Below are 27,889 nucleotides of genomic sequence, written 5' to 3'. Positions count from 1 at the left end.
GGCGGAAGCGGAAAAGGCGGGACCTGGGGCGCCCGTTACGTCAGCACGTGCGAGCGTCAAGGCCGGGTCCCGGGAATAGAGAGTGGGCGCTTCCTCCGCGTGTTGGTTGTGAGAAGGTCTTTGCCGGGTTGTAGAGTTCGACCTCATGGCGGAGATAATTCAGGAACGCATAGAGGATCGACTCCCCGAATTGCAACAGCTGGAGCGCATTGGACTGTTCAGTCGTGCGGAAATTAAGTGAGAGAACGGAGGAAGAGGAAGGGTTGGGGTGGGTAGAGGGTAGGCTGGGGAGTGTGTGTGGCGGGGGGCAGGGATAGGGGGCACTTGGGTTGTGTTCATTTTTTTTAATGTGGTAGAAGCCTATTTCCAGATTCTGATGATGCCCAGAACTAATTTCTCATTCATTGCAAGGTGATCCGTCCATTTACCCCTCAAACATACTGACAGCTCTTCATGGAGGAGGTTTTGAGGCTATAAAGGGGATAAAACCAGGATACCCGCCCGTCAAGAGCTAGCTGCCCTGACACAGTATGGTGGGGGAGACAGACAAGTAAAACATTTTGATCACAGTACAGCGTACTCTAAGTTGATTGTAGTAGATTACTGCCCTAGAGATGTGAACAGAGAGCCGTGGGAGCCCAGGAGGAGTAGATAATTCTAACAAGACTTGAAGATGGGGATCATTTAATTCGATTTTATATTTTACCCCAGGGCTTAGCCAACAACTAGTATATAGTTGTTACTCATTAATTTGTATAATAGTTTTCAATGGTTTACTGTGACCATTTCTTCATTTTACAATGACTGCGAATGTAGTACTTTGGCTATGGGAACCTTAAAGAAAACATTTGTTTAAGAACGCAACATATTGTGGACTCTTTAATAAGAGTGGACTCTATTTAGTTCATTCCTTAGCTAAATACAGCGAATCTTCTCCCATAAGCCCTTTGCAGTAGTGATATAGGTAGAAGGTTTATTTTTTTAAATCTACCTGTTGAAAATTCAGAAATAAGAGGAATTTAGAAAAGAAATTTGATTATTATTAAAACCCAAGTGACATGAATTTGGAGGAAAAGAAATCTCTACTAATACCACATATAAATAATGTAAAGTACTACTTAACATTATTTACTTTGCTTGTGGGAATGTCAGTGGTCCTGGCAATCGATTGAGGTGATTTTCATGAAAGTTTTTTTTTTTTTTTTTGCGGTATGCGGGCCTCTCACTGTTGTGGCCTCTCCCGTTGCGGAGCACAGGCTCCGGACGCACAGGCCCAGCGGCCATGGCTCACGGGCTTAGTTGCTCCGCGGCATGTGGGATCTTCCCGGACCAGGGCACGAACCCGTGTCTCCTGCATCGGCAGGCGGATTCTCAACCACTGCGCCACCAGGGAAGCCCTTCATGAAAGTTTTAAGGTACATCTTCATGCCCTTAAGACCACAGAAGTCCTGAAACTAGTATATTGTAAATCAACTATACTTTCATAATAATAAAAAAGAACACAGAGATAATTATGTAAGAGAATATGAGGACTTCCCGGGTGGTGCAGTGGTTAAGAATCCACCTGCCATTGCAGGGGATACGGGTTCGAGCCCTGGTCCCGGAAGAGCCCACATTCTGCGGAGCAACTAAGCCCATGTGCAACAACTACTGAGCCTGCGCTCTAGAGTCTGTGAGCCACAACTACTGAAGCCCGCATGCCTAGAGCCCGTGCTCCCCAACAAGAGAAGCCACTGCAATGAGAAGCCCCTGCACAGCAAGGAAGAGTAGACTCCACTCGCCACAACTAGAGAAAGCCCACAGGCAGCAATGAAGACCCAATGCAGTCAAAAATAAAAATAAATTTATATTAAAAAAAAGAATATGTACTTGCTTATGAAGGATAATTATTTGGGAATTATATATTTTGGCAAATAGATGTTTCAAATATATTAAAAATAAACTTTAAAAATTCCAAAGTTATTTATTTAAGTTCTTGTTTCAAGTGTTACATTTTAAATGGCTTTCTCCTTAGGGCTATCATTAAAAAGGCTTCAGATCTAGAATACAGAATACAACGAAGAACTCTTTTTAAGGAAGACTTTATCAATTATGTTCAAGTAAGTGAATAATTTTATTACTTTTTAATCCCCTCACAAATTTAAAATCAGTTATAGAATAGTGAGCTTGATGTCAGTTTTCTACAAAATTCTGGAACTGATGATTAGACAGGTAATTTTTGAACAGGAATAGAGGTAATTTGGTAATAGTGTTGCTCCACTAAGGCTTTGGTCCTTGGCAAACTGAACATTTTTTTCTTCTATAGGGTTAGTAGATCAGAGTCTGACAAAGACCCAGTGTATCAGCATTTCAGCAAGAGGTTTGATCAGTTATGTCTTGTGGGGAAAAATAAAGGAAAGTGAGTTTGATGATAGCTCATGGTTAGGAAGTTAATGCTTATGTGCCTGAGGCCTGTCGATTTAGAGAGAGGTGAGGTATGCTGCAAGATTCTTCAGTCCTGTAAATGAATGGAAGATTTGAGTGAAGATAAAATATACATGCTTGGGACTTCCCTGGTGGTCCAGTGGTTAAGAATCCGCCTACCAATGCAGGGGACACAGGTTCGATCCCTGGTCTGGGAAGATCCCACATGCCGTGGAGCAACTAAGCCCATGCGCCACAACTGAGCCTGCACTCTAGAGCTTGCATGCCGCAACTAGAGAAAGCCCGCATACAAGCAACGAGGACCCAACGCAGCACTGCCCCCCCAAAATATATACACACACACACACGCTAGATCAGTTTTCAGTGGGGGAGAATAATGTGTTGGATGATAAAATCAGGATTCAGAAAGAATCCAATAATAAGATGTTATAAATCTTATACTTTGGGACTTCCCTGGTGGCGCAGTGGTTAAGAGTCCGCCTGCCAATGCAGGGGACATGGGTTCGAGCCCTGCTCCGGGAAGATCCCACATGCTGCGGAGCAACTAAGCCCATGCTCCACAACTACTGAGCCTGCTCTCTAGAGCCTGTGAGCCACAACTACTGAGCCCACGTGCCTAGAGCCCGTGCTCCGCAACAAGAGAAGCCACTGCAATGAGAAGCCCACTCACCACAACGTAGAGTAGCCCCTGCTCTCCGCAATTAGAGAAAGCCCGCGTGCAGCAACAAAGACCCAAGGCAGCCAATAAATAAATAAAATTAAAAACCCAAACAAATAAATCTTATACTTTAACACTACTAAACATTATAAAAGGTTCTAAGTTTAGCTTTTAAAAAAACCTACTGAATGAACAATATATGAGACCTGGCTAAGAATCTTGTATTTGAAGGAGGTCCTAAGGCTCAGTAGGTTGCTATATCAAAATAGATCAAGAAGTATATTATGTCAAAACATATAATCTAAGTGATTACATGAACAGAAGTAGAGTGTTGGGTAAGTTAGCTGAGCAGAGGAGGTTGCAAACAGTAGGCGCTCAGAAGACATTGGTTTGAAAAAAAGTATTTTGCACTTGTCAGACTATGTCTGGAGCATTGTCAGCTCAGGATGACATTTTAAGAAGGACTTTGAGAGGTTGGTTAGATGGCAGCCAGGACGTAAACCTTGTTCTGGGAGGAATCATTGAAGGAAATGGAGATGTTTAACCTTAGGGGGACTTAAGAAGTGGCAAATAATTTCACTCTTCATATATTTGAAGAGCTATGTGTGGATTAGGTTGATTTGTTTAGTTTTAGAGCACAAATTGAAATAAGCAGATATAAAAACTCACATACACACCTCTCTTACATGTATACCCTCTCTGCCTGCACACAACCATATATACTTGCTATGAGACATAAGTGGCATTTTATATTGAGGTTCTGATTATCCACATTGAAAAAATAAAATTAGATCCCTTCCTCATGCAAAAATAAATTCCTATGGAATTGAATAGCTAAATGTGGTGGGAAAACTAAATCGACAAAAAAATATGAATGACTTCAGGTAGGGAAAGGTTTTTTTTTTCTGAATTGAAGTATAGTTGAATTACAATGTTGTGTTAGTTTCTGGTGGGCAGCAAAGTGATTCAGCTATCCATATGTATATATATTTTTCATATTCTTTTCTATTATGGGTTATTTCAGGATACTGAATGTAGTTCTCTGTGCTATACAGTGGGATCTTGTTGTTTATCTATTTTATATATTGTAGTTTGTATCTGCTAATCCCAAACTCCTAACTTAACCCTCCCCCATCCTGTTTCCCTTTTGGTAACCTGAGTTTGTTTTCTATGTCTGTGGGTTTGTTTCTGTTTCGTTAGTAAGTTTATTTGTGTCTTTTTTTTTTTTTGCGGTACGCGGGCCTCTCACTGTTGTGGCCTTTCCCGTCGCGGAGCACAGGCTCCGGACGCCAGGCTCAGCGGCCCTGGCTCACGGGCCCAGCCGCTCTGCTGCATGTGGGATCTTCCCAGACCCGGGCACGAACCCGTGTCTCCTGCATTGGCAGGCAGATTACTCAACCACTGCGCCACCAGGGAAGCCCTGTGTCATATTTTAGATTCCACATATAAGTGGTATCATATGGTATTTGTCTTTCTCTTTCTGGCTTACTTCACTTACTGTGATAATCTCTAGGTCCATCCATGTTGCTGCAAATGGCATTATTTCATTCTTTTTTATGGCTGAGTAGTATTCCATTACGTATATATGGCACATCTTTATCCAAATCTGTTGATGGACATTTAGGTTGCTTCCATGTCTTGGTAAATAGTAAATAGTGCTGCTAGGAACACTGGGGTGCATGTATCTTTTTGAATTATAGTTTTCTCTGGATGTATGCCCAGGAGTGGGATTGCTGGATCATATGGCAACTCTATGTTTTTAGTTTTTTAAGGAAACTCTATACTGTTTTCCATAGTGGCTGTACCAGTTTACATTCTGGTAGGGAAAAGTTTCTTAAAATGAAGAAGACTGTGAAAGCACAAACCATGAAAGAGAAGATTGATTTGACTATGTTAAAGGTAAAATTTCTGTGCAAAAAAGACATCATAAATAATGTAAAAAGATAAGCCACAAAATGAGAGAAAATATTTGCAACATATATAGTCAGAATCTAGAATATGTAAAAAACTACAAATCAAGAAGAAATGACAAACAAGTGGAAAGAAAATGAAAACAACTGGAGAAATAGGTACATGCAGTTCACAAAGGGGAAACATCAGTCATTGGTAAACTTTTGAAAAGATGTTATAGCCTCGTTAGTAATCACGTAAGTATCGATTAAAACCGGGGTGCAGTACTACTTTATACCCATCATATTAAACGTTTTAAAGACTGACAGTATCAGCATGTAATTTGTCCCACCACTTTCAAGAGCTATTTGGCAATATCCCATGAAGTTGAAGATCCGTGTACTGTGTGACCCAGCAATTTCATTCATTCAGTCATACAGTATATGTTGAGTACCTGTTATGTACATGGCACTGGTGGGGTACAACAGTAAATTAAGCAGACAGAAATCATGGCCTTGAGGAGCTTACATGTTCGTGGTAAAGTTCCTGGATATATCCACAAGAAGATCTGTACAAGAATATTACTTGCAGCTTTTTGTAATAGAAAAATTGGAAACAAATACGCATCACAGGAGGAAGGATAGGTAAATTGCACGTTCGTATAATGAAATGCTACACAGCCGTTAAAATGAATGGACTTGAATTCCACATGACAGCAGGGATATATCTAAAGTCATAATGTTCAGTAAAAATATGGAGTGATGGGTTCAGTATGATACCATTTGTATAAAGTTTAAAAGCATTCAAGACAGCATTATAATAAAGTTTGAAGTCATGCTTGAGAACGATAAACACCTGAGTCAAGATCATCATCTCCTCTGGAGGGGGAGAAGAGTGGAATCAGACATAGGGGGCTTTGCCTTTATTTGAAATGTTTTATTTCTAAAAACGTTTTGAATCAAATATAGTAAAATGTAGGCTTTGACGTAGCTGTGTGGTAGCTGCATGCATGTTCTGTGTGCTTCAAATATTTCACAAGACAGTTTTAAAATGAAGCATGCAATCTTGTAAGGTTCTGTGCCTTCTGTCTCTAGTAGTCTTCAAGCTTAGAGAGGAATTATATAGTAGTGGTTTTTGGAGAGTCTTAGAGGTTCTCAGTGGTCCTTTGGAGGCAAGGGTAGGGAGAGCCAATGAGGTGCCCTGTTTCAGCTAGTACAACCCTGTTTATCTGCTTTATTTGCTTGTGCGTCAGCTAAAATTTTTGAATGGTTAGTTTCCTAAAAGTTTGAACACACTGTTGTAGACTAGGAAGTTAGATCGATATTGTAAATCTTAGAAGTCTTAGAGTTTTAGTAACATGCTTTCTTTGTATGTAAGATGTTTAGATATATTCTAATGTATGTATTTTTTTTAATGTATATATTTTTGAGTTTTGCAGATGTAAGGTGAATTTTTAGTGAATGCTAGACATTTACTGTAAATTAGGTTTCTTGATAGCAAATTATTTTCTGTTTTATGTTCTTGATTTTTATTTACTTTATGATTTTGACTAAATGCATCTCCTCTATATAAAAGTTTATACTTTTTCTTGTTTTCTCTTTTTTTGTATGTTTTTCTTTCATAGTATGAAATCAATCTTTTGGAACTGATCCAGCGAAGACGAGTTGTAAGTAGATGATTTTCTGGAAGTTGGAAAAAAATATAGAATTAAATAGTGTGACTGCAAAGCTACAACTTGGGTTTGGGAAGAGTTGGCATTGATATTTGTGTGGTGGTGTGCTCATAATGATACTTGTAATTATTTGCTTTCTCTACCAGTACTGTTTAAAGATCAACTGGGAATGCTGCTTTGGATAAATGGGATTAAACTGAGGCTTTTTTAAAAAATGTCCCTTTTTAGCGTATTGGGTATTCATTTAAGAAGGATGAGATTGAAAATTCTATCGTACACCGGGTACAAGGTATCTTCCGACGTGCGTCAGCCAAGTGGAAAGTAAGTGTTCAGAGTGCCCTTAGCTGTAAGGGATGTGAAGATGTGTATTATACGTATTATGAATATGGATATTCAGATGTATGGTTGTGGATTTTTATCTTGGGTATCTCAATACTTATTCTAATGATAATATCATGACTTGAAACCACTTATCAAACCATTAAGAAAATTGATCGCATTATCTTAGAGTTAATCTGTGAGGATGATGCTGAAAACAGTGGATTTGATTCATATTTAAGGATCAGAAAATTGTCTGGGATTTGGATATGTCTCTAAAGTACCCCGAGCTGGGGTATTTGGAGGTGGAAGATAAGGTTAGAGTAGGCGCAGCACCTCAGTAACTTGGTTTTCTTCAGGTTTGGTTCTGGGACCGGGATGTATTACATGGGAAGTACTTTGGATTCTTGGGAATGACAAATTTTAGTTTGCTGCCTCTGATTGAGACCATTTCAGAAGTGCATTGAACAAATTGGATAGATGACAAATTTTGTCTTAGATCATAGTAGGTGGGAGTGGGGGGATGGAACAAGTTGTCATGGTTAAGAGATCTAAGGCGGGTAAGGCCTAATAGGCTGAGGGATGTGGCACATTGGATTTTCTGAAATCTGCCTCTGTTGCAAACAAAATTAATGAATGCAAAGGTGTACTGTATATAAAATTCAAATTCAGGCAACTTACTCCATTGCTTTTCTTGCAGGATGATGTTCAACTTTGGCTGTCTTATGTAGTCTTTTGTAAGAAGTGGGTGAGTATTGGGCAGCCCTGTCTTGGTCCCTCTTTCCTGCTTTTGGTTAGTCTGCATTTTAAACCTCATACTTGACTACTGAACTCCATGTTTTCTCCAAAGGTGTGTAAAGTTAACAAATGGGAAAAGAACCCAAGAAGGCTGAACTTCAGTGTAACAACATTTGCATATTTGAATGACTCTATAAATGGCTTCCATATCAGCTGAAAAGAAAGGGGTCTTTATGCATATATGTTCAGTAAAGTTGAAAACATTTTTTAGATATTTAAAATGTTTATGTTAAGTGGTTTAGGTAGAAGAGAACCCTGAGTGAATCTGTATTTGTTTATATGTCCTTAGCAATAGCAGTTGTCACCTCATTGGAGTTCACAGTTGGTGAGGGTACAGTGCAGATCACTTCGAGTTTAATAGCAATGACTTTGCTGTGCAGGAAGTAGAATTTTTTTTCTTTTACAGGCTACCAAAGTTCAACTTAGCAAGGTATTCTCTGCCATGTTGGCCATTCATTCGAACAAGCCAGGTATGGTGAAATTCTTGTCAGTTCTTTTTCTACCTTTTTTGTAGACTCAAGCCATTTTGGAATTTATTTTGCTTGATAAACCTAAGAGACATATTTTGAGAACTTGAGCATATGAACTTGGCCTCAGCAGTTTTTATTCCCGAATAGCTGCCTCTTAGTTCATCCCTGCTACTGTGAACTAGTTACTGTGCCAGGTATTGTACCAAGAAGGACTAAGTTTCTTTTTAGGTGATGGTGAAAGAAACTCTTCAGTCCTTTGAGGGGAATTCTGTTTGGAGGCAGTCAAATCTGAGGATTTCAGAAACATAAAGGGGAAAATATTAATACAGATTTTACAAGAGCGATTAGCACAGAGTAGGTACTCAAGTTTTGTAAAAGAAGGACTTCTCTTGTGAACACTGTGTAAGCAGTACGATATTTTTCTTTTTTAAAAAAAAATATTTATTCATTTATTTAATTTTTGGCTGCATTGGGTTTTCACTGCTGCATGCAGGCTTTCTCTAGTTGCAGTGAGTGGGGGCTACTCTTTGTTGCGGGGCACAGGCTTCTCACTGTGGTGGCTTCTCTTGTGGAGCACGGGCTCTAGGCACGCGGGCTTCAGTAATTGTGGCACACAGGCTTCAGTAGTTGTGGCTCGCAGGCTCTAGAGCACAGGCTTAGTAGTTGTGGCGCACGGGCTTAGTTGCTCCACAGCATGTGGGATCTTCCTAGACCAGGGGCTCGAACCCGTGTCCCCTGCATTGGCAGACGGATTCTTAACCACTGCACCACCAGGGAAGCCCAGCAGTACGATATTTTATAGTGAAGGTGCTTCAGTCTGTGTTCTGGAGTATTAGGTTTATAGCACACAAGACTCAAAATCGGCTACATTTGGCACTGGTTGATTCCGAAGGATACAACAAAACAGTGTTAGTACTGTCAGCCGTTCGGAGGCTTGTCTTTGGTGGGAGGGCATGAGAGCACGGGAGTGAGCAGAGGAGCCACACTGACATAGAGGACCCCTGGATAGGTGCAGCTTCCAGGTACTATATCTGTGAACTGTGCTCAGTTTCAGGAGTCAAATGCTCAAGAAAGCCCAAAGCAGTGGCTCTCTACCATTCATAGCTCTCCTCGTCCAGACACAGTTACAAACCGTGGGTCATTTTTACCAAAAGCAGTCTTGCCTGGTAATAGCTGATCTTTTTTTCTTTTTAAACATCTTTATTGGAGTATAATTGCTTTATAATCGTGTGTTAGTTTCTGCTGTATAACAAAGTGAATCAGCTATACATATGCCTACATCCCCATATCCCCTCCCTCTTGCATCTCCCTCCCGACCTCCTTATCCCACCCCTCTAGGTGGACACAAAGCACAGAGTTGATCTCCCTGTGCTATGCGGCTGCTTCCCACTAGCTATTTTACATTTAGTAGTGTATATGTGTCCATGCCACTCTCTCACTTCGTCCCAGCTTACCCTTCTCCCTCCCTGTGTCCTCAGGTCCATTCTCTGTGTCTGGTAATCGCTGATCTTTATGAAGTTTCTAGGGAGATAGCTAGATGTTACCTCAAGGTTAATTTCTTATGTAGAAGGACAAAGGTTTTTTGTTTGTTTGAAGCCTTTATTCCCAGTAGGTACAATAAAAAATTTACTTTAGGGCTTCCCTGGTGGCGCAGTGGTTGAGAGTCCGCCTGCCGATGCAGGGGATGTGGGTTCGTGCCCAGGTCCGGGAGGATCCCACATGCCGCGGAGCGGCTGGGCCCGTGAGCCATGGCTGCTGAGCCTGCGCGTCCGGAGCCTGTGCTCCGCAATGAGAGATGCCACAACAGTGAGAGGCCCGCGTACCGCAAAAACAAAACAAAACAAAACAAAAGAACTTTACTTTAAAAATTGAGTCATTTGAAAAAAACTATCAACTACTTTAAATACAGAGAAAAGAGCAAAATAATTTATTTCACTGACTCTCAGGTGCACAATTTTTTTCCAGCATTTTGAGACATTAAAAATTTGTATGTGAGTTAATGATGACGTTGACCTTAGATCTGATGGAATAGAGTAACGGGCACGTAAGTACCCACAGATGTTAACATTTACAGATTTGGTTTAGAACACTCTAAATTTTAGATAAAGCAACAATACTTTACAGATAACCATTAGAAATTCCCTATCTCCATCCTCTTCCTCTTTTGGTAAGATTTTTAAAAAAGATCTTTGGGTATCAAAATTGGAGCATTAGTCTTTTCATACCTGACTTGATTACTTTATTGAAATGAAGTCTGATGTTTTTCACTTACAGCCTTGTGGATTATGGCGGCCAAATGGGAAATGGAAGATCGCTTGTCTTCAGAAAGTGCAAGACAACTATTTCTTCGGGCTCTGCGCTTTCATCCAGAGTGCCCGAAACTTTATCAAGAGGTGAGTGTGTGTGAACATAAGATGAGAGAGTCATGCCTTAGTTTGGTCCTCTGGAGACGTATATACTTTATTAAGTTAAAAAGGCTTCAATTTATGGAGACTAGGAATGAGTAGGGGAGCTTCTAGGGAAAGGGGGTCAGAAGGGTATTTCTTGGCCAGTAGTAGGTGTTGACCTTTGCTCATCTTCCAGGTTTTTAGTGAGAGATTGGAACTCCTACCTGTCCATTACCGTGGGGAGGGATAGGGAACTGGACCCTACCTTTCTTTACTTGAGGGTCAGGGTTCAGCCATCTTTATATCTTTGTATGTATGTATGTATTCATTCATTCATTCATTTATTCCCCTCCCCTTCTGCTCTCCCCTCCCATCCCCTTCCTGCTACTTTTGGCTTCCCTTGCTTTTTTTCCCACTTTCTTCTCATTCTCTTCATCTAGTTTTCTTGAGATAGATATTTCCTTCCCCTCCTGGTGGACTTATTCCCTCTTAGAGGGGTGCACTACAACAATGAATGATAGCCAGACTTAATTTTTAAAAAACCCAACAAATGCTAGAAGTGACATATTATTGAAACTGCACCCTTTTCTGAGGTATTTGTCAGAATAAGGGAGAAACTACTGTTGAGCCTTCAAAGGAAAATTAAGCCCTATATGATGAGGGGGACCCTCATTAAGACCCCTATGTGTGATGGGTTTTAAAGCTCTAATAGGTTTTGTAGCTGTCTCAACTGTATTTTGGGTTGTAGTAATTTAATGTTTTACAGTCTTGCGTCCTTTCTCTTCATATTCTGTTAGACAGTTCTTTGTGGCCTTTATTATTTTTATTGAGAAACTATTATAAGAATCAGTCATCCCTGCTATTAGAGCACTATTGTATGGTGTTCTTGTTTATGTTTTTTGGAGGCTTTCACAATTGCCTAGACTTGTGTTTTCTAAAATGGAAATAGATTTTTTTGCTTATTCTTATCAAAAGTAAATAGAATTTATTTATTATAAATGGTTCAGAGAAAGCAGTTTTATGAAAAAAGTAACAGAAAAAGTACTCATAATTTTACCTCCCATATTTTATGCATATTACAGATATTTAAAACAGGCTTTATTCTGAAAAGTGGGATTCTACCACACATTTTTGTGTTCTATATTTTTACCTAATACATCACGAATATAGTCCCATGTTAGTATATATTAATTTATATCAGTGGTATTCAAACATTTTGGCCTTAGGACCCCTTTACAATCTTAAATTACTGAAATCCCCAAGGATCTTTTGTTATATGGGTTATCTGTTAATTTTTATTTGAAAATTAAATATTTAATTGAAATTTAATTTAATGGAAAATTAAAACCAAGAAATCAAAAACAATAAACCCATTACATGTCAATATAGGTTACTTATTTTTAAATGAAAAAAACTCTCCTAAAACAAAGTTTAAAGAGAAGAATGGCCTTATTTTACATATTTGCTAATCTCCTGAATATCTGACTGAATAGAAGACAGCTATATTCTCGTCTCTACTTTTGCATTCAGTGTGGGTGATAGCAACCATCATATAGCCTCTGAAAAACCTTAAACTCTTGACAGAATAAGAGTGAAAAAGGCAAGTAACATGTTATATTATTATGAAAATAGTTTTAACCTTGTAGACCCCCTGAAGGGGTTTTGGGAACCTCCAGGTATCTCCAAGTCACATTTTGAGATATACATTATCTGTTCTGATAGTTGCATTTGTTAAAAAAAATAAAGATTGTTTTTTATTTTACACTCTAAAAGTAATGTGTACTTTGTAGAAAATCTTGGGGAAAAAAGCCAGAAAAGCACAGAAAGGAAAAAATATGACTGATTGAGGATAAATACTATTAACATTTCTTTGTAGGCTATTTTCTTTTTTTTTTTTTTTTTTTTTTTTTTTTTTTTTTTTTTTTTGTGGTACGCGGGACTCTCACTGTTGTGGCCTCTCCCGTTGCGGGGCACAGGCTCCGGACGCGCAGGCTCAGCGGCCATGGCTCACGGGCCCAGCCGCTCCGCGGCATGTGGGATCTTCCCGGACCGGGGCACGAACCCATATCCCCTGCATCGGCAGGCGGATTCTCAACCACTGCGCCACCAGGGAAGCCCTGTAGGCTATTTTCCTGTGCACATTTTTTACATAATGGTAATTGTGTTATATGCAAAATTTTATAGCCAGCCCTAAAAACAAAGTAGAATATCACTAGAATTGTGGTGCACCATTACTAAATAATTGTAACTGTTTTATGGCTGCATCACCAGTCTGCTTTTTTTAATAATATATTTCACTTTTCCTGCTTTTAGACACTTAGATTGTCTGCATTATTTGCTCTTATACCCATGTGTATGAAACTTCTAGATATTTAGGATTATTTTCTTATGATTGATTTCTGGAAGCAGAATTTTTGGGTTAATGAATATAAACATTGTTTTTAAACTTGTCATTTTAATAGGTCTTGTAACATAGAATTCAAAATATTAAAAATTCTGGACAAATCCAACTTTGTATTATGTGTTAACCATATGTTTGTATAGAAACATCCGGGAGAGGGGATTCCCTGGTGGTCACAGTGGGAACCTGGGTTTGATCCCTGGTCTGGGAACTAAGATCCTGCAAGACGTGTGGTGTGACCAAAAAAAAAAAAAAAAGCCTTGTCAATGTCAGCTAGTTTCATAACAAGATAGATTATACACTCCCTCCACACTTCCCCAGATCTGATATTTATGAGTAAAAAAAGGCATGTTATATATTTCTAATTTAAAAATTATCTCCAGAGGTTTTCAGTTCATTATTTCCCTTCTGTGTTAGTATTTTAGGATGGAGCTGATGCATGCTGAGAAATTGAGGAAGGAAAAGCAAGAGTTTGAAAAAGCCAAGATGGATGTGGTAAGATCCTAATGTATTGTCATTTGTTAACAAGATATAGTGTTTTGAACTGGCTTAGGAGTAACAGAAAATCTTTAGGAGCACTGTTCGTGACTTGCCGGTTTGCCCGTGGCTGGCGGGTTCCATTCCAGTGCCACAGCAGTTCCAGAACTACGCAACTGACTGCCTGGTGGCTCTTGGTTGCAGGTCTTGGAGACAAGCTGGGAATAAAAAAGAAAATCTTTAGAATGTACTTTTCTTTCCAACTTAATATTTTGAAACTTTTAAATGTCTTGCATTGATTTAATTAAAATGAGCTTAATAATAAAAATGGAATTTTGGGCTTCCCTGGTGGCGCAGTGGTTGAGAGTCTGCCTGCCGATGCAGGGGACATGGGTTCGTGCCCCGGTCCGGGAGGATCCCACATGCTGCGGAGCGGCTGGGCCCGTGAGCCATGGCCGCTGCGCCTGTGCATCCGGAGCCTGTGCTCTGCAACGGGAGAGGCCACAACAGTGAGAGGCCCGCATACAGCAAAAAAAAAAAAAAACAAACAAACGAATTTTGTGCTTTAAAAATAGACATTTAGACTAATTGGAGTGGTCCTTGAAATTATTACTGATGGAATGGCCACATAGTGTTCTTTATGATCTCATTAAATGATATGTTAATGGGTCGAAGGAGCTCAAGAAAGGTTGTGAAACGTGTGATTCCTAGCCTTCTTTCTTTTCCTTTTTATGTAATTTTTTTACGTGACAGAGTAAGTTTAAAGAAACAAGTTTGAGAATGTTAGAGCTGAAAAAGGAACTTCACTATCACCTGTTATTGTGGTTACCAGCTCTGAACTTTTTTTTTTTTTTTTTTCTTGCGGTATGCGGGCCTCTCACTGTTGTGGCCTCTCCCGCTGCGGAGCACAGGCTCCAGACGCACAGGCCCAGCGGCCATGGCTCACGGACCCAGCCGCTCCACGGCACGTGGGATCTTCCCGGACCGGGACACGAACCCGCGTCCCCTGCATCGGCAGGCGGACTCTCAACCACTGCGCCACCAGGGAAGCCCCTGAACTTTTTCATCCAAATAAAATCTTACACAGAAGGGTAAACATGGCATGTAAAACCTGACCTATTCTGGTTTAGGTAGAGAGTGAGGCCTTAAGCTGTGTAATCTTGCTACAACTCCAGGAGCCTGAGAATACAGTTGGAAGATCAGTGATCTTATTCAAGCTGTACATTTTACAAGTGAGGGAACTGGCCCAGAGAGAGACGTGATTTGCCAGAGGTCATGTGGCACAGGTAGTCTAGGATTGTTAATTTTCATTGTAGCGCTATTTCTGCTTACTGGCGTTACCCGTTCAGTTGTTTAATATCATACTCTTTAGGGGAATCTCGAGTATGCTGAAGAAATCCTTATGGGCGAGTTGGCAAGGATCATCTACAAAAATTCTGTAAACATAATTAAAAGTAGGTATCCTTTGAAAATTTATTTATGGTGGGAAAGTGAAACATTCAATTTATAATAAGGAACCTTTAGCCTATTTTGAAAACTTCTGTTAGAATGTGTATAAAACTCTGATTGTAGGAAATAGTGTCCTGATTCTTTCAGAAAAGGCTTATTTCCCCCTTAGATTATAACTGAACATTTCAATAAGTTTTTGAGTACTTAAATCATGTGGGGAGTTGAAAAGAATAAATGATTTAGTACATTCTTTTGTGTCCTAAAGATGCTTAGAATAAAGTCCTTAATGAATACTCAAATATTAATAATGACTTTGCTTGTATAGTGGGACCATGGGTGATTTTTTTGTTTTATCTTACTTCCCAGTTTATAAAAAAACCAAAACTAACTCCAGCACTTTAAGAAAGTGCTCCTTTAGAGTCTTACTCCCCTCCCCCGCTTTTTAAATTTTAGGTGCAGAATTTCATGTGTCACTGCTTTCAATTGCACAGCTATTCGACTTTGCCAAAGATCTGCAAAGAGAAATTTATGATGAGTAAGTAAAATAGTGGAAAAGTGAATATGTCTGTTTTGATCTTGTGGTAAGGGTTTGAAGTTGGATATTTAGAAAGGGGGAAAGAAGATACCATACAAAATCCTTGGAAGAAAGCTGTTTTAGGACTATTGTATAGTATTTTATGTATATATAAAAAATGTATTTTTGGAGAAGTTGTTTGACTGACTTACTGGCTTCCTTTGGGAAATAGTTTGCCTTTGTTCAATAAGAAATATGTCCTATAGCTTATATAAAAATCTATATTCCTGCTTTCCTGGCATGTCTTTTGTCCTTAAGATGAGAGTTGTACTCATGAATGTTTCTAATTGAGTGCTGCAGGTAATCAGACATTATTTTTTTAAAAAATTTATTTATTTATTTATTTTTAACTGCATTGGGTCTTCGTTGCTGCCTGCGGGCTTTCTCTAGTTGTGGCGAGCAGGGGCTCTGCTTCGTTGCCGTGCACGGACTTCTCATTGCAGTGGCTTCTCTTGTTGCAGAGCATGGGCTCTAGGCACGCGGGCTTCAGTAATTGTGGCACGTGGTCTCAGTAGTTGTGGCTTGTGGGCTCTAGAGCACAGGCTCAGTAGTTGCGGCACGCGGGCTTAGTTGCTCCGCAGCATGTGGGATCTTCCCGGACCAGGGCTCAAACCCGTGTCCCCTACATTGGCAGGAGATTCTTAACCACTGCGCCACCAGGGAAGCCCCAGACTTTATTCTTTTAATGTCTGGTTATATGGTTGAAGAATTATTTGCAGCCTACCTTGTGGGTACTTCACCCTTAATAGGACTCTTACTTTCATAGGAGATAAAAGAGAACTTGGATCAGTTTGCTCTGTGGATACCTTTAGGGTTTTGGTATATGATTAGGCTCCTTCTATTAGAGAAAATCAAGAGTCTAGATATGATAAGGTTTTCTTGGGCTCGAGAACCAGGTATCTTGTCACGCATACCTGCTGGTTTGACTTTGAGAGCTAACCTACAAGTTGACATTTGTGAGGGATGTCTGAAACAATCTGAAACTAACAAGTGTGTGACAGCTCTGATCCATTGACAATGTTTACATAGTGAGGGTGAAGACATCTGGGGAGCCTGTTGGGACTCTTGGTGCTGGAATTGTTAAAGGGGTGTCCTGGGTACATTTTCAGAGCATTGGGACTGTCTCTCTGATGTTCTGAGTTAGTCTTAGGTCCTAGGTTGATGTCAGTATTTTTCAGCCTTCAGGCTCTGCATACAGACGACCCCCTCACTTGGGATTATGTGGCCCGGCGAGAATTAGAGATCGAGTCACAGCCAGGAGAAGAGCCGCCCACAACGAAACAAACCAAAGTGGCAGAGGTGGGCCGCCGGGAGGAGAGGTGCTGTGCTGTGTATGAAGAGGCGGTGAAGACTCTGCGCACAGGTGAGTTTCTCCAGGCCTGTGTGCTGAGGAGTAACGGCGTTCCTGACGCGAACCTGCAGCTCCATTCCCATGACCAGAATCCATTTCTGCAACCTCTCTGCGGTAGTTTGCAGTGTGCCTGGCTTTTCCGACTTGTTCTTTCTCTCTTATGACCTTCCTCGATAGCTGTAGCATTTGTTCATTTATTTGGGGAAATAAATGATACTTAGGATGTGATCATTCAGAAGGTTGTTTCATTATCATTACTTAATTATCTTCTGTTATAGATTTACTTTATAATTTTGTAATATTGGAAAGTAAAGGTAAAGGGTGCATGACATGGATAAGACTTTTAGTTTTTGTATTTATATCACTACTCAGTTGTTTGCCCTCAGTATTTGAGACGTTTGATAGGCTGTAATCAGAATAACTTATTTAGTTTAAACTAGTTTAAACTCTTCCTCAGAGGAGTTTTCCCTTCAAAGAAAATATGTACAATGACTGTTAAACTAAAAGAATTGCTGGTCTGATGAACATAATATCTCTGATTTTTCCAGAGGCCATGTGCAAGTGTTACATCAACTTTTGCATGGAAAGGTTTGCTAAGAAGACAAGCAGTCGGCTCCTCAGAGAGAAGGTATTGACTTTGTTATGTGCTTACAGTGGCTGACTAGAAAGTGTCTTCTGAAAGAAGAATATAGGCACAGGTTTTTGGGGTCTGAGACAGCTTCCAAGAACTTGTTGCATAACCACTCTTTGTCCTGTGAGTGACCTGTCATTCTGAAGGTCTGAGTCTGCTTTGCCCTAGTTCTGACCACCAGGTAAGGAGGTCCTCTCTTACTGGGCTGTACTTGGTGCCACTGCCCAGATCATTTAATCATAAGTGAAACCACCTCTGTCCCTTCTTTCAATTCTCAGAAAGGTGTAAAACTGCTTTCATTCCTGTCAGAGGCCAAAGACCCCTGCTGGGAGCTTTGTGATGAACTGAGAGATTTTTTTCTGATTTCAGAGGCTGGAAAGAACCATGGTTGCATTCAGGAAGGCACATGATCTCAAACTTCTACTAGAATTCCAGTACAAGCAGTGGGTAAGGACCTGGACACATTCCGTGTCAATTACATGTACTTAATTTTGGTTGGTTCAGGCAGGTGTCATGTGTTTTAATATATATAGTTTTATGACTAAACACATTTGGAAGATTGGCATGGTAGATGTAGAGAGTGTTTATTATTTGGCTGTCAGTATTTAGTGTGTGCCAGAAATGAAATCTGTACCAGTAGAGGGAGGAATATTGTAATATATAGTGGAAAACACTCAGAACAGTCACAACTGGGTGTATTTTGTTTGTCCATCCATTCATGTTTTCCTGAACCTATGCTTGGCTCAGATTAACTGTTGGTACAATAAAGACAAATTAGATGTGTTCAGTGTTTTAGAAGCTGACATTCTACTAAGAGGCATATTAACCCATGCTTATACTCTGAAGTGGGTAAGGATTATTATGTAGAGACCAGAATAACGTAGTGTGGGAATACACAGGTCTAGACTGGGTTTTGTGACTTAATAGGTAGGTGATGGGCAAACCACTTAACCCTTCTGAGTTGGTTTACTTGATTTAAAAATAATGATAGTCGGGCTTCCCTGGTGGCACAGTGGTTGAGAGTCCGCCTGCCGATGCAGGGCACACGGGTTCGTGCCCCGGTCCGGGAAGATCCCACATGCCGTGGAGCGGCTGGGCCCGTGAGCCATGGCCACTGAGCCTGCGCATCCGGAGCCTGTGCTCCGCAACAGGAGAGGCCACAACAGTGAGAGGCCTGCGTACAGCAAAAAAAAAAAAAAAAAACAGGGTAAAATAATGATAGTGATCCCTGTTTTTGCCACCTCATGAAGTTGTTGAGAGCATTCCATGAGATGGTGAATGTGTTAATGTATTTAAATACTTTCTTAGTGGAAAAAAAAAAGGACAAAAATCTTTATATTTATTGAATGCCTTTTATTTGTATAACTCTTAACCTCTTTTGATTTATATAATTTACACAATTTTTATGTAATTGCAATTAATGTCTTGCTGTTTTGTACTGTTTTTACATTAACATTTTTTCTATACTTTATACGTAGATCGACATAAACTATTGATATATATTAGTAGCGTATTGTATTGTACCACAACTGGTACCCTTCTTCCATTATGGAATCTATCTGTGAAAAATCCCAGGCCTGGATGAGTTCAGCTGCTCTGTTGGAGCTACTGAATGCTGCTGGCACCACAGTCCGTCCCACCCTGTAAATTCAGCTGGGCGTGGCTTAGAGTGCCTTGGCAGTCCTGCTCTCTTTCCATTAGTAGTTTCTTTTGGCATTCTGAACTTGGATATCCTTTCAGATCCAAGCTTTCTATCATCTTTTTTTTTTTTTTTTTTTTCGGTACGCGGGCCTCTCACCGTTGTGGTCTCTCCCGTTGCGGAGCACAGGCTCCGGACGCGCAGGCTCAGCGGCCATGGCTCACGGGCCCAGCTGCTCCGCGGCATGTGGGATCTTCCCGAACCGGGGCACGAACCCGCGCCCCCTGCATCGGCAGGCGGACTCTCAACCACTGCGCCACCAGGGAAGCCCTAAGCTTTCTATCATCTTCAGCTTCTTGCACATGCTGGTGGGAGAGTCTTCCCTTTTCCTGGGGATCTCTGCTTTCACCTAATGCCTGTTCTTCCTTAAGTCTTAGCATAGATGGGGCTTCCTTTCTGGGAGTCCTTTCTCATCACTGCCAAAGACTCTGTTGGGTGCTTCTGCTTTGTACTTCTGTAGCATATGATTCTTTTTCTTTGATGGTAACGTATCAGACTCTCTGCTACTAAATTGGAGGCACTGTGGACAGTAGAGAATGCACCTGACCTCCTCATTATTGAATCTAGACTGTATAGCGTGCAGTTAACATGCTTGCTGAATGAATGGATTATATACTGCCATTTACTTGCTTTTTCACAATTTTGTAGAATTGGATTGGTTTTAGGTTTTTCTTTCCCTGTTACAGTAGTGTGGATAGAAACATTTTTAAACAGATATTTCCACCTGTTCATTTACTTGTTGGGTCATATTTGTTAAAGTAAAATTCCCAAGTTTGTGGCATGAACAGTCTCATGACTCTTCAGAAAAATGGGTACCGGTTTATAGTGTGCCCAACTCTGTTTGAATGAATAAACTTGTTTCTTTACCATCCCACAAATACTGGTGGTGGATGTGGGTTTTATTATAGTGAACTATTTTATTAAAAATATATCTTTCAACCTAAATTATTTAGGTCATCTGCTTTTCACTTACATTTTTTAGATAGCCCTTGAGGATAGGAGCAGGGAATGGAGGAGAAATTCCAAATTTTTTACTTGGTGCCTGTTTGGCCGCCATGGTGAAAGGTTTAGTAGAAAGGCTGTTGAATCTATCGCCTCGCATGAGGTCTTTACTTGCCCCCATTTCCATAGATAATGTAGCTCTCAGTAGATACTTTTCCAATGACCCTTTGTCTTATCCAGAGCGAGTTGTTGCTGCACCATGACTTCCTTACGGAAGCTCTGGAGGTGGCAGGAGCCGGGATGGAATTGTTCAGAGGCTCTGTAATGATGTGGCAGGTGAAGCTGCAGGTGCTGATTGCCTCAAAGAGCCCTGATGTAGCCATGCTTTTTGAAGAAGCCTTTGTGCACCTGAAACCCCAGGTCTGTGAGTTGTGTCTTTTGTATTTCATTCTGTTTGGGAAACCTTTTAAGACTGCAGCCAAAGCTCATTTGGAGTAGACTTGTCTAAGGAAAGCTGGCCCCAGAGTGCGTTTGTGATGCTGGTTCAGGGATCACGGGTGGAAGAATTACTTCCATTTACCAGCCTATTTCTAATTCATTATTTGAAAGTCGACTAAATTATGTAAACTTTTCTATTCCTGTTTATATATCTTATAAGTGAGAAATACTAACAGAATATTATTTCTAAACTTCAAAGTTTAAAAGACTAAACCTTAAAGCTTTGCAGTGAATCTTTTATACTAGTAGGAAAAAGATATTCCAGGAGTTAAAATAGGGGGGAAAAAAATCATAGTTATTTTACTGCTCATTTCTATGTGCTGCTGGGACATGAGCAAAGGCTAGATAGTTCAGCCTAGATTAGTTAGCACTTGTGTTGTGGTCCTGCACAGCAGAGACATGACCTGGGTAGCTTGGGTCTGACTAGCTTTGGGTTGTTAAGTGCTTAACTTACTGATAATTGATGATAATAACTTTAGGCAGTGTTCCCCAACAGGGGGAGTAGAATTAACAGGAGAGTATTGCTTTGGGCAGCTGGGTCCAAAGGCTGTCTGTGTTCTGGTGTACCATTCCTGCCAAGCGCGGAGAGTTCCGTCCAGTGGGGCAGACTGGGAGTGACTCTGTATTGCACATATTGATTATCTCAGGAGGAACCTGTCTTTATAGTGACCAGTTTTCAGAGCATAGTGCTAAGATGTCATTTTCTAACCTTTTTTTTTTTTTTTTAAATTGTGAGCAGATTTGTCTGCCATTGTGGATTTCTTGGGCAGAGTGGAGTGAAGGTGCCGAAAGCCAAGAAGACACTGAAGCAATCTTTAAGGTACAGGCCCCCTGTTGTAAGTCTTGTGTGTGGGGAATGAGCAGATAGCCCTGCTAGTTAGCTAGCTTTCAAAGAGTTATTTCTAAAGCAGGTGCTCCTTTTAAAGCACAGTTCATTGCATGGCCTGGGATGGTTTTGGGAAAATTTGTTTTGATATGTAGACATTTCCTCATGTAGCTTGTTTCTCTTTTCTTTTAAATTTTAGAAAGCTGTCTTAGCCGTCACAGGTGGTGACTCAGTCACTCTGAAGGATAAGTACCTGGATTGGGCTTATCGAAGTGGTGGCTACAAAAAGGCCAGAGCTGTGTTTAAAAGGTACTCACAGACACGCATAGCTGTTATGAGTCTCTCAACCCCAATCTCGTATCCAGATTATATGAATCACAAATAGATGAGTAAATCCAAGAACTGTTTAGTTCATACCCATTGTGGAAAATTTAAAAAAGAGAGAGAGAGGTAACTAATAATTCATTGTAATCCTAACATCAAGAGAAAAACCATCTTAATGTATCATTTTAAAATTTGTTTTTCACATGTCTGAGATTATGCTATAATCGCATGTGGTATACCACTTTTATTGATGAACATTAGACTGGCCTTTTTCCTACCAGTTACAATTCTTCATAAATAACATTTATTAAAAACAGCTATATGATATACCACCCTGTGGACGTGCCATGATTTATTTGGCCGCAGTAACTGCTTTGATGAACCTTTGTGCACAAATACTATTTGTCCATATTGGAAATTATTTTCTTAGAATATATTTTTAGAAATGGAGTTCTTGGTCTCCTTCAGAAAGACCTTGAGATGAAGGAGAGGGAACTTAAAACCCTGAGAGTGAGAAAGAAGAGAATAGGAAGAGAACTGGGTAGGTGTTTGGTGGTGGTGAAGAGTAAAGGCACTGGAGATTGAAAATGGTGAGTGACTGGTGGCCAGGTCCAGTCGCCGTGCTGAACTGCAGCCAGGACTTTATCCAACTACGTGTGGTGGAGGCATTGGCGCAGGTGTTTATATTCATGTGATGTAAGAGGCTTTCTTCACTGTGGAAGGTAACAGATCCCCCTGTTCCTTTTTAGTTTACAGGAAAGCCGTCCATTTTCAGTTGATTTTTTCAGGAAGATGATCCAATTTGAAAAGGAGCAAGTAAGTGTCCTGTCCATGCATTTTTTGTCTGGGAAAATGGATTAATGCTAACTAACTAATGTATGGCAGCATATTGTTATTTAAAAAGCTCTCGTTATAATACAGTATAATTTCTGGTCCCTTCCTTCAACCCCTTTTTCATAGATGTGGTTTTAGGAATGGTAATCAAGCAAAGAAGAAAAGGTACATGTCTGGAAACTAGACAACTCAGATGTCACCTCTTACAAGTGGTGTAAGAAAGGAAGTCCTCCCTGCCAGGCTGTGTGAGGTGCTGCTTTTCTTCCTCCAGTGCCCTGTCTGTCTCTTGTTTTGGGTTGTGAGGTAGAGAGTAGGCACTCGTAACTGTTTCTGGTGTTTTTAACTGAACTTGTGAATGAGAAAAAATACTGGAAAGTGTCAGTTAAAAATAATTATACATGAAAGTCCAAATATATCTGTAATCCCCTCGCAATAACACAACCGATCATATTTATTTTTATTTTTGTTGTTTTCTTTAATCCTTATTTACATATATATGCACAATTTTGTGATGTTTTATTTCTGACTTACGTGACATGTGGAGGTTCTCACTTTTTTTTCTTAACATCATTTTGTAAACACATTCCTGTGTTTTGTTTTGTTTTGTTTTGTTTCTTGCGGTTCACGGGCCTCTCACCGCTGCGGCCTCTCCCGTTGCTGCGGAGCACAGGCTCCGGACACGCAGGCTCAGCGGCCATGGCTCACGGGCCCAGCCACTCCGCGGCATGTGGGATCCTTCCGGACCGGGGCACAAACCCGTGTCCCCTGCATCGGCAGACGGACTCTCAACCACTGTGCCCCCAGGGAAGCCCCCTGTTGTATTATTCTTAAACCTGTAGTTTTCTTAACCATTCCATTATGTTTAGGTTGTTTCTAGATTTTTGATATTGAAAACAGCGCTGCAAGCATTTTGCTTATATAGGTTTTTTTTTCTCTTTTGAGGACTGGAGATACTGGGTTTTTTGTTTTTTTAAAATAAATGTATTTATTTATTTAGTATTTATTTTGGCTTCGTTGCTGTGCACAGGCTTTCTCTAGTTGCAGCGAGCAGGGGCTACTCTTCGTTGCGGTGTGTGGGCTTCTCATTGTGGTGGCTTCTCTTGTTGCGGAGCACGGTCTCTAGGCACATGGGCTTCAGTAATTGTGGCACACGGGCTCAGTAGTTGTGGCTTACAGGCTCTAGAGCGCAGGCTCAGTAGTTGTGGTGCACGGGCTTAGTTGCTCCACGGCATGTGGGATCTTCCGGGACCAGGGCTCCAACCCGTGTCCCCTACACTGGCAGGCAGATTCTTAAACACTAGACCACCAGGGAAGTCCCTATACTGGCTTTTTAAATGATTCTTTACATATTGCTAGCTAGTTCTCTAAAAGTTATACTTATTTATAGTGATAATCACCATATATATATATATATATATATATATATATCAGTGTACCTGTTTCCTCTATACCTTCTCCAAGTGTTCAGTTTCGCCGTCTCTCTTTTATTTTGGTATTTTGATTGTTTATTTTTTAATTTTTTTTACTTTTTTTATTTGCCACACTGCACGGCTTGCAGAACTTCCTCGACCAGGGATTGAACCCATGTCCCTTGCAGTGGGAGCATGGAGTCTTAACCACTGGACCACCAGCGAAGTCCAGGGATTGGTGTTTATTATTTTTATTTGAATTTTGAAAAATTAACAATGAGTTTGAACTCTTATTTTCATAGGTTTGACCATTGTGTGGGTCAGTGATCTGTTCTTGTCTTACAGTATAGGACTTAGTCTAGCATGATAATTCATAGCCAGGCTTTGGATTAATAACACAATGGTTATGTGCCTTGGGCAGGTCACTTAATTCTAAGCTTTGACATCCTTATCTGTAAAGGAGGTCAGAATACCTGTTCCAAGGGTGTGAGGGTTACAAGGCCAAATGGGAGACTGGATGGAAAGGACTTTGCACAGTTCCATGCACACTATGAGCCCTTCACAAAGTGTGATTCTGTTTTTCATACATGTGTAAGATGTGAGGTTAAACTGGCTTTTTATAAAATAGTACAGTCTCAGCAGAGAAATTGGAATGAGGAAATAGTTATTTGACTACACAAAAAGATTTTTAAACTGAAGATGTTAATTAATCTGCTTTGAAAATGAAACAAAGAGAATATATTTAAATGGAAGTAGAGGTGAAGAATTAACATTTATTGATTGTAAAGTTAGCACTGTCTGCTCTGCTTGGTGCATAATTCATCAGCATTTTAATTGAATCCTTGTAGTTGTCCTAAGAGATGTTATTGTCCTCATTTTATGGGTGAAGAAACTTTAAGGTCCGTCTGATGGGTTCAGAAAACTTCCTGAAGTTCATATAAGTAGTATTTATATATATTTTGCCTTGATATAAAAAGTTTTAAGGTGGGTATGGCTAACATGTGCCAGAGCCCAGATATTCAAAGGAAGAAATCCCTTACCATAGGGAACAGAACCTTCCCCATTTATTTATTTAAATCCTGCTCCTCCCTCAGGGCTTTCACATATATTTTCCCGGGGAGGTGCCCATGTTCCCCCAGGTGAGAATTTAATTAGGCTTTTTCCACGCCACCAGAACAAAGTGCTTTTATCACTGTTTGGCGTTTACTTCACTCTGCCATGTAGTGTCTTTGACTTTTCTCTGGATAAGTTCAGAGTCAGGCTGTGTTCATTTAAACCTATCTCTCCTCCCCTTCAAATGCCCTAATAGTTGATAGCTGCTTAACAATACGTGTGAAATGAATTTGTGACGTTATAAATTAGGCTTTTGAGGCAAGATTGTCTGCTTATTTTTGTTAGGAATCCTGCAAGATGGCGAACTTAAGAGAATATTATGAGAGAGCTTTGAGAGAATTTGGATCTGCAGATTCTGGTAAGTTAACTTCAGTTATAGACACATGGGTCTGTTTGCATGTGTGGTCTATAACCTTTGATGGTTAGAATAGTGGTTCTTAACTGCTTTGGGGTCATGGGCCTCTTTGAGCTTAAAACTTGGCATCCTTCCCCTGCCTCCTCCCTCACTCAGTGCATAAATGCTGGCAGACATAATTTTGCTTATAATTTCAAGTTCACAAGCCCAGGTATCCATGGGTCTTCTGTTAAGAACTCTGGACTAGAAGGAGATTCGTTTGGTTTGGTTTTCTTGAAAAATGAGATATTTGTAAGGAAAAGGTTAATAATGTAGGTCAGAACAAAATGGTGTGGGAATTACAGCAGAAGGGTAGTGGGATACTGATTGACAAAGATTGTCATGGGCTGTTGCCACATTGTCTGTGTCTAATTTATAGGACTTGTAAAACATACTTCTCAGTATAGGTAAGTCATGTAAAATCTGTTTACTTGTGAACTCAAAAACTGACATGTAGAGTTGTTAAACTCAGATTTAGAACAATACATTAGCTTTTTCAAGGTTTCAGCAGACCTTCTTCTGGTGAAATGAATGAATATGGCATTTTTACTAACCCAAGCAAGTTTTATTAAGCAAGCTGACAAGGTCCTAATGAACTCATGGAGGTCTGTTTCACCTTGAAAGAGACTCAGCAAAATCCTCCCTCTACAATATTTAGTATTTTTGAGTTTATGAAATATATAGACTGTCATGATTTTCTTTTTTTAAGTGAAAGCAGTTTTCTTGAGAGATACACATTCTATAGTAGAATGTGGGCTGTGTCAGAAGGTGAGAGCACTAGACTGTCACGATCCAAGTGAAGATTTCTACTTTAAAAAAAAAAAAGGCTTTGAAATACCATAGTGTAAAGAAGCTGAGAGAGGTATTGTTTTACATGGGGTTCTAGGAAAATAACAGCAAGAAGTTAAGTTTCTTAGAAATCTTGCATTGAATTAAATAATTAAGTTTATGTAATAAAGCCTTGTCAGTTACCTAATTGTATGTTTACAGTAATTTTTTTGGGTTCCCTTTAAAGATCTTTGGATGGATTACATCAAAGAAGAATTGAACCACCCCCTTGGTAGACCTGAGCACTGCGGACAGATCTACTGGCGAGCCATGAAGATGTTGCAGGGAGAGTCAGCAGAGCTCTTTGTAGCTAAACATGCTGTGCACCAGGCCAGCCAGTTGTGAAAAGAGGAAGAACACAGCCAACTTTGTGAAATAGTGTTGTTAAGCCCTCTGCATAGTTTTGTATTATGCATCCATATGCAGTTTGCTGAGATGGCAGACGACATGGTGTCTGATTTTGAGACATGCTTTAATTTTGTTAATGCGTTAATCTTTAATTCCAGAAAAGAGAACTGCTGTTTAGTGGCCAGAGGCCAATTGTTGAGGCCAGACCTACCATAGGTCCTAAATGTTTTCCAAAATACATGGAAATCATATCACTGATCTTCTTTTATTACCACTGGTCAAACTTGAGTATCTCTAATCTAGACCCAGGGGTCAGTTAAAATAGAGAGGAAAGTACAGTTCTGTTTGTTTATTCCCTCTTTATTATAAAAAGTATATGTGGTATGCATTTGTTGTAGAAAATATGGGCGGAATAGAACAATGTGGAAAAGAAAAAGCATCCTGTAATTTTGTCATCTGGACTACAATCACTAATTTGATTTCCTTTATTAGAATTGGATTTATACTATTAGATCATTTACTCATTCATCCATTCATTGAGTGCCTGTCATAGGCAGGAAAGAAGAGAAGCTTTTTGGGATGGAGGTAAGGGTTGGAGGAACAGAGCTGGATGTCCTGAGTTGGTTGAAGCAACAGAGAAGGATGTTGGGTATTCGGGGAAAAGTTGTCCTTTAAGAAGATTTAAGCGATTATAAAAGCGTGTTCTATCTCTGGGACCGATCTGCAGAGAAATGTTTACATTGGGGAGGCCCAGCAACAAAAGAAGGGCAGGGGTAGGGAGTAACTTAGAAAGAGAAGGGCTTCAGAGGCGAGGATGGAGGATGGCTTGGAGTAGAGAAGGGCGTTCTGGGAGCAGGGGAGGCAGTTGTTTGAATTGCACATCCTGTAACTTAACATTATGATGATGTCACTGGGAGAAGGATTCAGTGCAGTTTTACTTATTACTATTATGTTTCACTTAACATTATGTGATTTTTCCATGTCATTAAATAGCCTTAAAAAGATTTAATGAATTCAGAACATTCCATTGTATAGATGAGGCATGACTTATTTTACTAATCCCCTATGGTTGGACCTTGTCATTTCTAATTTTTTCTTTTAACTACTGTTAGTGAAGATTCTTGTAAATCTTTGTTAATTAACATCCCTGGTTATTTCTTTAGGAGACTGACAT

General features: G+C 40.1%; 1 protein-coding gene and 1 non-coding gene across 3 annotated transcripts; both read left to right on the top strand.

Annotated features, from left to right (window-relative positions):
- On the top strand, positions 1-27,719 carry UTP6 (UTP6 small subunit processome component). 2 transcript variants are annotated; one of them, XM_059047860.2, is made up of 19 exons: positions 1-237; positions 2,015-2,099; positions 6,597-6,638; positions 6,873-6,965; positions 7,663-7,710; positions 8,167-8,230; positions 10,505-10,623; positions 13,436-13,513; positions 14,868-14,949; positions 15,398-15,479; positions 16,697-16,881; positions 17,418-17,497; positions 17,870-17,947; positions 20,382-20,561; positions 21,379-21,459; positions 21,665-21,774; positions 22,539-22,605; positions 25,431-25,503; positions 26,555-27,719. In XM_059047860.2, exons 1-19 carry the CDS (start codon positions 146-148, stop codon positions 26,710-26,712), a joined length of 1,797 nt encoding a protein of 598 aa, XP_058903843.1. In that variant the 5' UTR covers positions 1-145; the 3' UTR covers positions 26,713-27,719. The 2 variants fall into 2 exon arrangements, with proteins under 2 accessions (XP_058903843.1, XP_058903844.2); XM_059047861.2 differs by lacking the exons at positions 1-237; positions 2,015-2,099 and adding an exon at positions 4,884-4,981.
- Positions 13,592-13,714, top strand: LOC131747153 (small nucleolar RNA SNORA54). Its single transcript, XR_009332782.1, has one exon. It is a non-coding gene; the product is annotated as a small nucleolar RNA SNORA54 (small nucleolar RNA).
- Positions 27,720-27,889: the final 170 nt, after the last annotated feature.

The sequence above is a fragment of the Kogia breviceps genome, chromosome 19, assembly GCF_026419965.1.
Source record: "Kogia breviceps isolate mKogBre1 chromosome 19, mKogBre1 haplotype 1, whole genome shotgun sequence".
In the NCBI taxonomy this organism is placed as follows: Eukaryota; Metazoa; Chordata; class Mammalia; order Artiodactyla; family Physeteridae; genus Kogia; species Kogia breviceps.
Note: the sequence above shows the minus strand (reverse complement) of the source record. Positions and strands in the feature narration are given on the sequence as shown.

Bases quoted from the DNA above. Each gene is read 5' to 3' on its own strand.
- UTP6 (XM_059047860.2), top strand. From the start codon at position 146: ATGGCGGAGATAATTCAGGAACGCATAGAGGATCGACTCCCCGAATTG. The intron at 13,514-14,867 runs GTAAGATCCTAA...CATACTCTTTAG, and splicing joins AAAAAGCCAAGATGGATGTG to GGGAATCTCGAGTATGCTGA. The intron at 25,504-26,554 runs GTAAGTTAACTT...TTCCCTTTAAAG, and splicing joins ATTTGGATCTGCAGATTCTG to ATCTTTGGATGGATTACATC.